We start from the raw sequence: 14,665 nt of genomic DNA on the forward strand, positions 1-14,665 counted from the left end.
TTCAGTGTGTTCATCATTAAGCGATCGCGTCTCTTCAGAAGATTTTGGACTAAACCGCTCAATTCATATGGATTAGTTTTACTATCTTTTCATGAACTTTTTGAAGTGTCAAAGTGTCAGTTGTGTAGCTGTCAATGGAGGGACAGAAAGCTCTCAGATTTAATAAAAAAATATCTTCATTTGTGTTCCGAAGATGAACGAAAGTCCTACACAGTCAACAACTGGGTGAGTAGGCTAGCTAAGAAAGATTTTACATTTTTGGATGAAATCTCCCTTTAATAGTTATTGTCACGGTAATGTTCTGTTCTGTTTGCTTTTATTTTGACATTCAGTTTCGTTATTTGACTATTATTATTCCTGCGTCCTGCGTATTCCTTTTGCATTTTAATAAAGACTGTTTTGTTGGCTTTGGCTAGGCTATTCCCTCGTCTTATTCGTGCGTGCGGACAATTCCTCTATCCATTAACGGCTCACAGAATCTTTCAGTATTCCGGTCCTGTGTGTTTAATCAGCATAAATGTTATTATGAATAGATTCTAATAGAGTCTCTCTCTCTTAGGGGAAAAAATATGCAAAAACTGCGTGCCAGTTGCACCGAATTCTGCCTGAGTTCTCGCTTTCCTTCAGCATTTATTCAGCTAGCCTGACCTCTAGCGGTCATAAGGTGCAATAACATTTTAATCACTTAAAATCTAATACGTTTGACCCAGAAAGACCCCCCTCCCCCTCCCCCAAGTTATACGAGTTCGCGCAGGTATCCATTAAATGTGTGTTCATTATACTGTTTATATAAGAAGAAAAAAAATGACATTTAGATTAGTTGCTAATTGAATTTGAAAACGGGTCACGCTCGTGAACTTGGGATGAGGTCCCTCCCTCCCTTTCTGCCTGACATGAAAGTGGATGGGCGGACTGAGAGAGAGATGCTCAGTCTGGAGTAAACCCTGGAAACAGCCAGGTCATGAGTGCATCTATGCATTTTTTTGACACTGATGGAGTTACTGGGATATATCTGCTTCTAAAAATCCTTATTTTTGGATGCAAATGGAAGTAAATATTACTTTTGCAGCACGGAATCTGTGTTCCTGGTCTTCAGCTGAACAGGTGCGCAAAACTTAATCTTATCATCGTGCCCTTTCACGTAGAAGAGCAGGAAACTCCGAGTTTGGAGAAATATGGATGAACACGGGATTTATACAATTTAAAGCGAAACATAGGCTATTTATGAAAACGCCAATCCTGCCAGCATTTAAAATATGCTACACGTGATTTAAAAAAAAAGGAAAGGAAAACAAACTTGTGTGCGAGGAGAATATCTCACCCTAAATAGCCTACAACCACCAGCCCCAGCTGTAGAATGAGTATTACAACACAACAGAAAACACAGAAGCCATGAGAAAAACTGAATTATACGGAAGCTGTCGCGTGGAATTGGCTGTATGATGGAGCGCTTCGAGAAGCAGCGGTTCTTCCTGCGGATTACTCTTCTCTTCACTATCCTATGTGAGTCAAGTAAGTTCCACTTCTGTTTTTGTTTTGTTTGTTTTCTCACATTTTTCCACAAATATATAGCTATTGTTTAAGAAATAGAGAAACTATGGAACTGGTCATCTGTCCAAAATGCTTTTGGCAGATCAAACAGTTGGCATGTGCCCAAAACACTGAATCTGGTAGCCTAAAATCAGTAGCTCTTTCCTCTTTGTTGCTGGTCTAAATTGGTCCGTCAACTTAAACCAGCTAGCCAACCTGGATCAGAAACTAAAAAAAGTTCATCTTAAGATATATTTTCTATAAAGTTTATAGTTTGCTTTATGTGTGTTTTAGGCATAACGTGCATTGTTGACTGATCAATTTGCTTTCTCTGCTGCTTTTTTTTTTTTTTGTAAGCTGTTTTTTAACGTGGTTAAACCAGCTAAGACCAGCAAATCATCGTGAGGGGTATACGAAGGGGTAGCCTATGCTATTTGGCTCTCACATCCACATTTAGAGATGTGTAGCCTATATAGGCATTAGAATGGCACGCACGGTTGCCAGTAAAATGAAACGTCCTCTCCACGGCCAAGTGTCCATGTCGCTTAAATCAAGGCATATTTATTGCGCTTTCTCATCACTCTGCGTTTACGCTCGCACTCTTCATTTATGTGTCCGCTCGCTGTCAGCAGCCGCTGGACTCCTAATGAATGAATATCACTGCGGCCATCTGACACCTCCCGAGCGCTCGAGCTGCAGCTGGATGCACTTTACCACCACTATTTGCATCGGGTTGGCTTAAGAACGCTTTGGAAAGTTTCCAGAGTTGAGTGGAGATACTAGAAGAAGTGGGTTGCCAATCAATTTCAGGTCCGAGGCTTTGATCTACTACAGTCTGTAGACTGTATAGTCGAACCCGTCCACCTGCTGTGCTCCTCACACTCACACTGGAGAACAGATGCGCTGTTGGAGAGGCTGCAGAACTGACGCAGGCGTCACCATTCCAAACTGGAATTCTGATCGAGGTATAGGACTCTGACGTCAGTTACACAAAATAAAAAAAATCTATAGGCTTTTGTTACTTGAGAGAAAAAAAAACTAATTTAAACGTTGTACACTGTGTGTGTGCTTGCGTGCGTGCGTGCGTGCGTGTGTGCGTCAGTGCGTGTGTGTGTGTGTGTGTGTGTGTGTGTGTGTGTGTGTGTGTGTGTGTGTGTGTGTGTGTGTGTGTGTGCGTGCGTGTGCGTGTGCAATTGTCTATTTAACATTTTTTATCATTTTATCATAAAATTGAGACAATTAGTGGAAACATTGAAAACGCATAAAATCAAGACGAGATGATACAAATTATTGTAACGAATGTGTGGACAAAAAGTTATGACAATCTTACTTCATTTTATCTATTGTTATGACAATGGTGAGTAATACAAAGTTACCAAGGGTCTATCTGTGCTTTATTTTAGTGGATATGGTTAAAAAATGGAAAAATTATAATAATATGACAACTAAAGAGAAATGGTTATTTAAGAAAACATCTGAATATTTTTTTACAAATTAAACCATATTGCCGGTTGGTTAATGCACACCTCTTTTATTTTAAGCTAAATTAATCATTTGGGTTATATAGATAGGCTGTTTTCTTCTAAAAAATAAAATTCCTGCCTCAGAGTAATAATAGCTTTGAACCGCATGGCCTGGCCATAATATGCTTAAAAAAAGCAAGAAATGTGCCAGAGGTGAGACAATATTTCCCTCCCCATCTGCAGGCCACTGACTGTATTCGTTGGCTGTGCTTGGGTTTCACGTCATGTCCCACTGTGCTAATGCCCTGTGGTGCAGACCCTAAATCTGACTTGTTAATGGCATGTTGTCATTCGTCCAGAGTGTGACTCATTGTGCCAGCATGACCCATGGGAGCTCACTTCACCACACAGCAAATGAATGCGCTCTGAGAGCAACTTCAGCCACGCTACAGCACTCAAATAGCAGGTCTGACACATACTATCTGCAAACACTGTCCTCAGGGTTCTGTGTTAATGCCTCCTCAGACCTCAGCTCAGAGATGAGACCGGTGTTGGCCGGCTTAATGGTCTACGCTCTGTCCTGCAAAGGTGTCAACCAAAAGTGCAGAGATTACAGGGCATCTCCTCCTGGAAAATGAAGAGAATCAATCTCATTCAGTTAGCCACACTGGCCCATATATCATTAAAAACTGTTGGCTTTTTCACATATCAGGTGTTTGAAGCAATGTTCTTGCGATAGCTTTTTTTTTTTCATTGTATTGTAGGTCTAAAGGAAAACTTCAATATAGAACAGTGAATAGTTATGGTTCTCAAGCAGCGTTCCGGCAACACTGAAACTTTCCACTGTTTGAATCACTCCGCTTGTCCGTGTTAGCACATTCCAGACAGCCTGTCACTGGTTTTTGCATTTAAAAATGAGAGACTCATTGCAGTGAAATAAAAAAGGGCTATAATATATATATATATATATATATATATATATATATATATATATATATATATATATATAATTTAACTGTTTTTATTATGTTACTTTTATCACTATGTAACTCTGGCGGTTACAAAAATAATACTGCATGACAAAAATCCAGTCCCGCCGTACATTTCTTCTTGTTTGAGAAGCGGTTTCACTTGGATATGCGTCACAATGAATAAAAGTGTTTTATTGACTAAACGTGACGCACGTGTAAATTCTCCTCCCCCTTCACATAGGTCACAATAATTTTATAGTTATATAATTTTATTGCAGTTTATAAACCACACATGTCACATATTTCAACAGGGTATCTTGCTTTATTATTATTTATTATGAATTTCTTAAATAACCAACCTTCAACAACATAAGGGCAGATCTTTTGAGCGCTGCTGATGACGCTGTAAAGTGACGCTCGAGTGATCAAGTATTCCGAATTTCCAATGTATAAAAAAGATTCCCTTGCAGCCTTCCCCCGCGTCCTCCAGGTGGTGGAGCTGAGACGCGAGGAAAGGAAACGAGGATGCACAAATAAGAATTGAGAAGCACCCCGTATGTCGCAAAGTAGGCTATCGTACGTGTTTATGACGTCTCGCACGTGGTGGACTAGCTAATAACTTGAGATCGTTATTAGCTAGTAATTTGAGATCGAATTGACGCTAGATTTTGTAATATAAGTTAATTATATAAGCATCTGAAGACCATTTCTAATTTTTCTCAGTTATTTTGCTTTATTACCAGACTCAATATTTGTCTCGTTCTTACATAGTAGGCTAGAGCACGTTCGCACATGCGCAGTCTTCAAAAACGGTGCTTTAAATCTCTTGACAAACTAAAAGACCTAAATTACATTTGTATACATTCTAAATAACACGGCCTGTACTGAATGTCAGCTTGCTTATTTTGCTAAAGATAAGTATTTATTCAGTATACATCTCATGTAGGCTAAACTAGAAACTTTGCTTCTAACCACAGCTCGAGAGCTGTCGTTCCAACCACACAAGTTTGCGATGCTGTTTGCGAACGTTCGTTGGAACGATGGTTTCGGGAAACACCAACTCGTTGAACTATGCTGATAACGACGCAACTTGCGACCATAGTTGGCTAACGATGCTTTAGCCGGGGCGTTAACCATGCTTTAGCCGGGGCGTTAACGATGCGTTGTCAGAAACGCCCAGGGGTGCGTTTCCCGATAACGTTGTTTCTTAGAGCGCTACGAAGACTCGTAAGGTATAGCTATAACTTAAAGGTAGCCTATACCATTTCTAGGCGTGTTCCATGAAACCATACCTTAGGAAGCCGCTTAAAGGGGTCATGACATGAGAAACCAAATTTGCCTTGATCTTTTGGTATATAAGAGGTCTTTGTGTCATTAAAACGTCCTGCAAGTTTCATAGCTTAAGACGTCCTCCCCATTATAAACGAATCATTTATTTAATCAAGCTCTAAATACAGCTCGTTCTGGATCCATGGTAAGAAGTGACGTCACGGTACGAAGTGACGTACCAGCGTTTGCATATGACCGCCTCCAGGACAAGACAGCTACGCTTAAAGCGCAAGACAACTACGCTCACTTCGTATCGTTGTCGCGCCCCGCGCGCTGCGCGCCTCACAAGTGTTCAGTCGACGGAGAGCGAGTGGGTCTGTGTACAGGGAGATTACGACGCCGCAGATGTGCTGTTCCTGGCTGTGGACAAACAACATCTTTGAATACGCTGCGAAAGATCCAGTCGTCAGGGAAAAATGGATGCACTTTATTTTTTGCGGACGTCTCAGTCACGGCAGTGTTCTATACATTTAAGGATGACTGTTTTGAGCTTTGCCAGAAAACTGTTGCTCAAAGATAAGTCCGTGCCGTCTATTCTGGGCTCAACAACGACGACGCAAACTGTAAGTAATGTATTTAAAACTTTAAACTACTTTTTAAATACGCTGAAAGATCCAGTCATCAGGGAAAAATGGATGCACTTTATTTTTTGCGGACGTCCCAGTCACGGCAGTGTTCTATACATTTAAGGATGACTGTTTTGAGGAAAAAATCCCAATATGATGCTTGGCTTTGCCAGAAAACTGTTGCTCAAAGATAAGTCCGTGCCGACATTCTGGGCTCAATAACGACGACGCAAACTTACTTTTTACCATGGCTAATATAAACACATTTGTATAAGAGAATCTTGAAAATATGTCACCTTTCTAGTAGGCCTACATGTGATAGAAAATTAAAAATGTTGCCTTTATCAATGCTGCATCTTCAAAGATGGCCTGTCTGTGCATGCATTTTTGTCCGTGGTACACCCTATCATTTCATTGGAATTAGTTAAATAATGTTAAACTGTTAGTAAATGAAGCTATAGGATAATTATGCAACAATAATCCGTTTTCAAGTGTCTCGGGTTAATTTTTTTTTATTAATTCAAAATAGTTTCACTTTCCATGTGTACACGGGCTGATCCAGTCTTCGTTGTTGTGGTGATGGTTAATTTTCCTCTGATTCTGGCTCAAACATAATAAGGTTTTATCATTGCAAGAGCCATCGCTTCGCGTGAATCACCCGCTACTAAACAGTTGCGCCGAATCCGCAAACGTTCTGGCTGGGGGCGTTAATAATTGATGCATAGGCACTGACGTTAGCCAATCATAACAGTGGGCGTTAACACTGAACTCTTAAAGGGGAAACACCCCATAAACAGACTGTTTGAACCAGAGGATGAGAAACAGGGTGGGAAAAGGTCATAAATCACTACATTTTAAAAGTTTTTTGTAAAAAAAACTATAGTAATACTATAATTGCACCTAAGGGAACATAATAATAAAATAAAAAAAACCATGTCATGACCCCTTTAAGATATCCCTTCTTTCGTGCGGCGTTTCCAGGTGCTGTCCGTGGCGATGGTGCTGAATCTGTTGTTATCGATAGCTCGAGAATCAATTATTCACACGTGCTTTTTTCTCTTTCCCATTTTTTGTTCGCTAAGGTGGAGCTGCGATTAAAAAAAAGTTTGTTCTTGTAAGTTGTACTTTTCAGCATTTCAGTAGGCCTAATAATCTTACGTTCATCTTACGGTGCTCGGCAGTGATCAAAAATGATTTAAACAGTGAATTTTGAATCTCTCCTTGTAAACTCAGAGATGTGGATTTAGACGTAAATTAAATTACCATACGACCTAGCTGTTTGTCAAAAAACAGTAATTTGGCCAGAGATTTATTCGCGGGTTGGGTGAGGAAAAAACACTGCATTTTGGATTCGGATGGCAAATAAAATCACCGACTTACCCCTGTGAATGTTTAAAATACCGTACGAAACAATTAGCGTCCAAATAGGACTTAACTGATAGTATGCTTTTTTACTGGCCTTTGAAAGCGCTTAGAATGCAAAAAAAATGCATTGTATTTCTGCAACATCTTTGTATGATATGCTATAGTAAGAGTAAATTAGTAGGCTATGCCTGTGATAAGAGTGTGATATTTTGAATGGGTCATTGAATCATTTTAGGCTATCTCAACCAATTCCTTAAAACACTCAGGAACGAAACACCTGTTGTGTTGCTCAGAGACGTGCAGGGGTTCTTTGTTTGGAAGTAGGCAGTTTTTCACTGCGGTCACACCAGTAACTGGCAATATTGTTGCCTAAAATGTAAGTTACTCAATATTAACTTTTTATTGTTTAGTTAACATTACACTAGCAAATCATGCTGTTTCCAGCTGGGATTACCTGCGGCACGAAGCAGATTTTCGGAACCACAGCACTCTTGCTCGTGTGATATTGCTAAAGTTTAAGCGTGTGAAATAATTCGCCTGGAAACATTTTTGAGCAAATCCATTACTGCCAGTCGACGGATGAGAAGTGATGGTGCGTGTAATTATATATGATTACAGAAACGAATGAGAGTTAATCCCCTGATGAAGCGCTTTAATACTATATGTTTTAGTTATTTAACATGCAAATAGTGCGCACAGTGAACCCTAGATAAATTAATAGACTCTCTGTCCCATTAGTTCATTAAGAAGAGTCTAGCTTGCTGAATTCACACTTGCTTAATAATTTGTCATGCCATTCTCAAATCAAAAAGAAAACTTTCAAAATGCTGAGCATGTGAAACTGCTTTAAGCTTCTCTAGCACTCGGGATGTTTAGTAGTTGTGTGCATGACTGACCAACACGATCTCACGAAAATGCGCATCTATACGACGAATGTTCTCGTGCCATTTACGCAGTTTTCGCGAACATATGATACGTGTAATGAGACGTGTAATACGCACGTACTCCCCACCCCTATTCCTATACCCAAGGGTTTTCAGTGCGTAGCATGTGCACACAAAACCCATTTTTGCGTATAAATGGTAGCCTACGAGAAATAATATGACAAGCTGTGGAAAGGACAATAAAACAATATGAATTGTCTCCACTTCCTCATGATTGTGTGTGTGTGTTGTTAACAGGAGTCACATGAACACAGAGTTATGTGAAATTCTCACTGTAGTCTAAACATATCAAGTGTGTTGTTGTTGTCGTCTTTGTTTACTTAACAGTTGCAGTATTAGATGATCAAAAGTCTTATAAGATATATTATTATATATTGGAATTTCTTTTGAAACATTTTATTTGACAAATCTAATATAAATAATGTATGTAAATGTTTTTAAAAGTTTAAATGTCTTTTCCACTGGCAGTTTCTTGTTGTGAGAGGACTCACTCATTTGCTGAAGATGATCTCTTCAAAAAGCTCTTTGATGGCTACAACAAGTGGTCAAGGCCTGTACCAAACACCTCTGATGTTGTCATCGTCAAGTTCGGGTTATCTATCGCCCAGCTGATTGATGTGGTAAGGTTCTACAGGCTATATCTTGAAAAGAGGGAATAAAAAGTATGTGTGTGTCAGTGGCACCCAAATTAACATGTTAACACCTGAAAATTCCTACTAATTGTAACTGCACTAACTATGCTATATTATATAGGACTTACAGTTATAGTTAAACTTATATATGCTCATGTGTCTAAATGTGTCTAAAACTTGTGACCGGTAGGATTTTTATGAAAATGTTTATTTGACCAAGAACATGGTCAAAACAATAATATTGTGATTTTTTAAAATGTATTTTATTGTGATGGCAAAGCTGAATTTTCAGTGTCACATGTTCCTTCAGAAATCATTCGAATATGATGATTTGCTGCTCAAGAAACATTTCTTATTATTATCGATGTTGAAAACAGTTTATATGGTATAAATGGTTCATTTTTTTTTTTTTTTGTGGAAACTGATACTTTGTTTAGGATTCTTTGACTATAAAGTTAAAAAGAACCGCATTTATTTGAAATAGAAATCTTATTATAAATGCTGACCCCAAACTTTTGAATGGCACCGTAGTAAACATACTATGCTATTACTATTATACAACTACTTTGTCAGATTGCAATTGAGAGAAATTGAAGAGAAAACTGAGAAGACTTCAATGACAAATATCCCTGTCATTTGCTTACACAGCTTCAGACTTCCATTCATTTCAAACCTTTAAAATATATATATATATATACACACGTAAAGTGCATCCTTGATCAATATTGGGGTTTGTTTTGGCCCAAGGCATTTAAAGCTTAGTGTACTTATAATAACAATAAATAACAAAATGCCGGTTGTTGTTTGTTTTGCTTACAGATATCATGAAATATTCATTTAATAGAGGAAGTGCCAGTAACACCAACATCAACTTCCTACAGTAAAATGCCATATTAATAAGAGCCATAAAACCTTAGAATCTTACATGGTCCTTGAAGTATCCAAGTCCATCAGAAGATTAAATTGATAAGGTGTTTGTGACCTTTCTGAACCAAAAGCTTTTTGCGGAGCAAACCCAGCATCCTGACTCATCTAATACTCACTGTCCTTCCTTCTTTTCCTCCTCCACAGGATGAGAAGAATCAGATGATGACAACAAATGTCTGGCTAAAGCAGGTATGGTCAGCAGGAAAGTTAATACAAGAAACGGATACATTTTTTTTTCAACATATCTGGCTCCATAAATAAGAGCAAAGTTGGTTAATTAATAAAATTATTATAATAATAACCTCAAATTGATGAATTAGTTTTAATTTCTTAAATATTTGTGGCCTGTATTTCAGGAGTGGAATGACTATAAACTACGCTGGAAGCCTTCAGACTATGACAATGTGACTTCTATCAGGGTTCCGTCTGAACTCATCTGGGTCCCGGATATAGTCTTGTACAACAAGTGAGTAACAATTTATTTTAAGCTAAACAACACTCAACAATGCAAAGAAATCAAGCCAGAGCGTAAAAGGCTGTTTTAAATGCAGAGTCCGAAGCACACAAGCAGTGACATGATCTATAAGGTGTACTGTATATAATACAATGCCATTAGAGATGCACTTAAACTGAAATGAACTCACACATTTGTTTAGACTACCACCTACTGTTTGAGAGTGGTAATGCCGAGGCAGTTCATACACTGTTTACTGCTGGATCATTATTAAAATATGGGAACAAATCTGTCCTGTCTGAAAAAAATGTCAGGAAACTCCATGTGAAAGGGATATGACATGACATATATATAGCTTATAAAATAATATGAAAATAGGTTGACTATATTGTTTTGCAAATTATTTATTTATTTAAAGCATCATTAATCCTGTTATTTATCTTTTATATGGATCACAAAACCAGTCACATGTCGCACGGGTATATTTGAGGCAATAGCCAACAATAAATTGTATGGGTCAAAATTATCGATTTTTCTTTTATGCCAAAAATCATTAGTATATTAAGTGAAGATCATGTTCCATGAAGATATTTTGAAAATGTCCTACTGTAAATATATAAAACATTTATTTTTGTGAGTAAATGCAGCACAATCACGAACATAATTGGACAACTTTAAAGGCGATTTTCTCAATGTTTCGATTTTTTTGCTCCCTCAGATTCCAGCTTTTCAAATAGTTGTATCTCGGCCAATTATTATCCTATCCTAACAAACCATATGGAAAGCTTATGTATTCAGCTTTCATATGATGTATAAATCTCCATTTCATAAAATTACTCCATGTGACTGGTTTTGTGGTCCAGTGTCACATATGTGATATAAATAAAGTAGAAAAAATAACCAAAGTCTATAAAAATTCTATAATCAAGTTGTGTATATAGTTAGTGTAAAACTTATTAAAAACATCAGCTATAGTAACTGTCATTGTAACTGCAAGCATGCTGAAATACCTCTCTCCCTGTATCTGGTACACCACTATGCATTTATATATTACATAACATTAAATATTTATTTAATTAATTAATTAATTAATATTGCTTGGCTTTATTTTTTTAAGGCTTCATTAATCAGTTAAAAGTCTATAAGTCCTACAACCAAACTGTGTACATTTGGTGTAAAAAAAAGGTTTTGGAAAATAATGGGAAAAAAAACATCACAACACTTATTGTATCTGCAAGCATAGTTTTAATTGCTTCAAAGCAAATTTGCCCAAAGAATCCTGCTGAATTTTAGATGCATGAAACCATTTTACCGCTTTTCCTGCAGTAAAGCGGCAACTGAATTACATGTGGTTGTCCTTTTCAGTGCAGACGGGGAGTTTGCGGTGACCCACATGACCAAAGCCCACCTCTTCCACACAGGTAAAGTGCGCTGGGTTCCACCTGCCATCTACAAGAGCTCATGCAGCATCGATGTCACCTTCTTCCCCTTTGACCAGCAGAACTGCAAGATGAAATTCGGCTCGTGGACTTACGACAAAGCCAAGATCGACCTGGAGCGCATCGAGAACACGGTGGACTTGAAAGATTACTGGGAGAGCGGTGAGTGGGCCATCATCAATGCTGTTGGCACCTACAATACCAAGAAGTACGACTGCTGCCATGAGATCTACCCAGACATCACCTACTTCTTCATCATTCGCCGTCTCCCGCTCTTCTACACCATCAACCTCATCATCCCCTGCCTGCTCATCTCCTGCCTGACCGTGCTGGTTTTCTACCTCCCGTCAGACTGTGGAGAGAAGATCACACTGTGTATCTCAGTCCTCCTCTCGCTCACTGTCTTCCTGCTGCTCATCACAGAAATCATCCCGTCCACCTCGCTCGTGATCCCGCTCATCGGCGAGTATCTGCTCTTCACTATGATCTTCGTCACCCTGTCCATCGTTATCACCGTCTTCGTGCTTAACGTCCATCACCGCTCGCCCAGCACTCATAAGATGCCCCATTGGGTTCACTCGGTCTTCTTGGATTTGATCCCACGCTGGCTGTTTATGCGCAGACCTGCACCGGACAGCCGTCGCAGGCAGAAACTCCTCCTCCTGCAGCGGCAGGGCCAAGGAATGACATCCCGGGTGCTTGGACCGGCAAACGCAACCCTCAGTACGTCTACTAGCTGGTTCAGAGGGGAGAACTCTGGGGAGGAGTCCCGCAGGCGCTTCTGTTATAAGGACTTAGAACTGGGGACGCTGTCCTCCGCGATCTCACTTTCACTCCAAACTGCTTCGCCCTGCCCTCTCGGCTCAACTCCACCTACTCTACAGAATTTCGGTCCCTCCCCTAGACTGGAGATGGGCATGGCCTCCAGGCAGCACGGTGGAAGAGCTACTGTCACGAAGCGGCCTGACAACCTGATAGCAGACAAGCCAGGGTTTCCTCTGTCCCCCAGTGTCCTGCAAGCTCTGGAGGGGGTCCACTACATAGCAGACCACCTGAGAGCAGAAGACGCTGACTTTAGTGTAAGTTTCTTTCAGATTTACGAGGTCTGTATGCTACCGTTCAAAAGTGTTGGGGTCATGTGTTGTCAAAGCTGAATTTTCAGCATCATGAGACTACTCCAGTTTTCAGTGTCACGCGATCTTTCTGAGATCATTCTAATATGATGATTTGCTGCTCAATAAACATTTCATATTATTATCAATGTTGAAAACAGTTGTGCTGCCTAATATGTTTGTGGAAACTGTGATACATATTTACATCAGGGTAATATATTTTATATGATATATCAAGTATATTATAAAGTTAAAAATAACAGCATTTCTTTGACAGAAATCCTTTGTAACATTATAAATCATGATGCATTTCACATATAAATCATCCTGCTCCTAATAATAATAATAATAATACATTTTATTTGTAATGCGCTTTCTTAAATCCAAAGCGCTACAGTAAAACAAAACACCAAAAGCAATACAACAATTAAAAAACAGCCTTAAATAAATATGTTTTAATCAACTTTTTAAAGTGTTCCAACGTTGGTGCATTTCTGAGGCTAAGAGGAAGCACATTCCTTCATACCAAGCTTCGGGGCTTTGTATGAAAAGGCTCGTTCCCCCATAGTCTTGAGCTTACATGAAGGCTGATGTAGCAGAAGAGAATAGGCAGAACGGAGAGAACGTGATGGAGTATAGGGGCTAATGAGTTCACAAAGATACTCTGGAGCAGTCCCATGTAGTGCCTTGTAGGTTAAAATAAGAATTTTAAAATCAATTCTTGCATTTATGGGAAGCCAGCGCAACTGTGAAAGCACCGGTGTAATGTGTTCACGAGGAGAAGTACGAGTGCCTTACGAGTAGCCGCCACTGTACCAATCTGCATCAAATCAATTTTGGAGCCATTCATCTTCAGGAAGTTATTCTGCATCCATACAATGATCTCTGCTAGACAACTACGTAAGGCAATTAATGAGAAGTAAACAGCAGGACTAGTGGTAATGTAAATCTGTGTATCATCCGCGTAGCAATGATATCCAAGACCGTATTTCCTGATGATCTGCCCAAGTGGAAGCATGTAGATGTTAAATAAAATTGGACCCAACACTGAACCCTGAAGAACTCCCTGCCGACTTTTGAACGATAGTATATACATGTAACATTGTAATTTCAATTTTTTTTATATTTTTTTTTATATTTATTTATAAAAGAAAAATAAACTTTTCCCATAGCTTTCAAACTACAGTAGATCTATCAATCTTGGCACAGACCTATTAACTATTTCAAACATCCGAGAAAGGATTTGTCAAGTCAACATCAAAGTTTGACTCCAACTTTTATTTTCTAGTTGTGTTACTGCTATAAGAATCCACTCATTCGTCTTATCTCTTCACACAGGTAAAAGAGGACTGGAAGTATGTTGCTATGGTAATAGACAGAATCTTCTTATGGATGTTCATCATAGTGTGTTTGCTGGGCACAATCGGGCTGTTTCTCCCGCCCTGGCTTGCAGGCATGATCTAGAAAACACTCCAGAGTACATATGAACAATAAGGACTTCTATGGGCTTCCACTGGAAGAACCAGCATGGGAACACAACACCAATCCTAGCAGGGATATTTCCCCTGCATGGGGTAAGAAAATGCATGTTTGACATCAGGAATGTGGCACCAAACGCCTGATCTTTTTTTTAGGACAGAAATTGAGAGGAGATAAGCTTGTATATGAAAAAGCTGAACTGTATTTGAATGTACTGTATAACCTTGAATATTATTGTCCAAATTAAAAGTGCCATCTGGGTAAGATACACAGTGACTTATCAATTACACAAATAAAATCACTGCGGTTGGTATTTCTCATATCTTTTTACTGTTCATATCAAGGAGTGCACACTAAAAAGATATAGAAACAAAGTGGTGTGTTGGTATGTGGCATCAGTCTATGGTCTCAATCCATAACTTTTGGCGCTCTAGCAGTTAATAAACAGAACTGC

The 14,665-nt window shown here is 39.0% G+C and overlaps 1 protein-coding gene across 4 annotated transcripts; it reads left to right on the plus strand.

Annotated features, from left to right (window-relative positions):
• Positions 1–920: 920 nt before the first annotated feature.
• Positions 921–14,478, plus strand: chrna2b (cholinergic receptor, nicotinic, alpha 2b (neuronal)). 4 transcript variants are annotated; one of them, XM_079583871.1, is made up of 6 exons: positions 921–1,512; positions 8,637–8,788; positions 9,872–9,916; positions 10,084–10,193; positions 11,547–12,699; positions 14,071–14,478. In XM_079583871.1, the coding sequence occupies exons 1-6, from the start codon at positions 1,440–1,442 to the stop codon at positions 14,194–14,196; spliced, it is 1,659 nt and encodes a 552-aa protein (XP_079439997.1). In that variant the 5' UTR covers positions 921–1,439; the 3' UTR covers positions 14,197–14,478. The 4 variants fall into 4 exon arrangements, with proteins under 4 accessions (XP_079439997.1, XP_079439998.1, XP_079440000.1 ...); XM_079583872.1 differs by having other exon boundaries at positions 1,317–1,503; positions 14,071–14,477; XM_079583874.1 differs by lacking the exon at positions 921–1,512 and adding an exon at positions 4,444–4,540 and having other exon boundaries at positions 14,071–14,477.
• Positions 14,479–14,665: the final 187 nt, after the last annotated feature.

The sequence above is a fragment of the Phoxinus phoxinus genome, assembly GCF_949152265.1.
Source record: "Phoxinus phoxinus genome assembly, chromosome: 16".
NCBI lineage: Eukaryota > Metazoa > Chordata > Actinopteri > Cypriniformes > Leuciscidae > Phoxinus > Phoxinus phoxinus.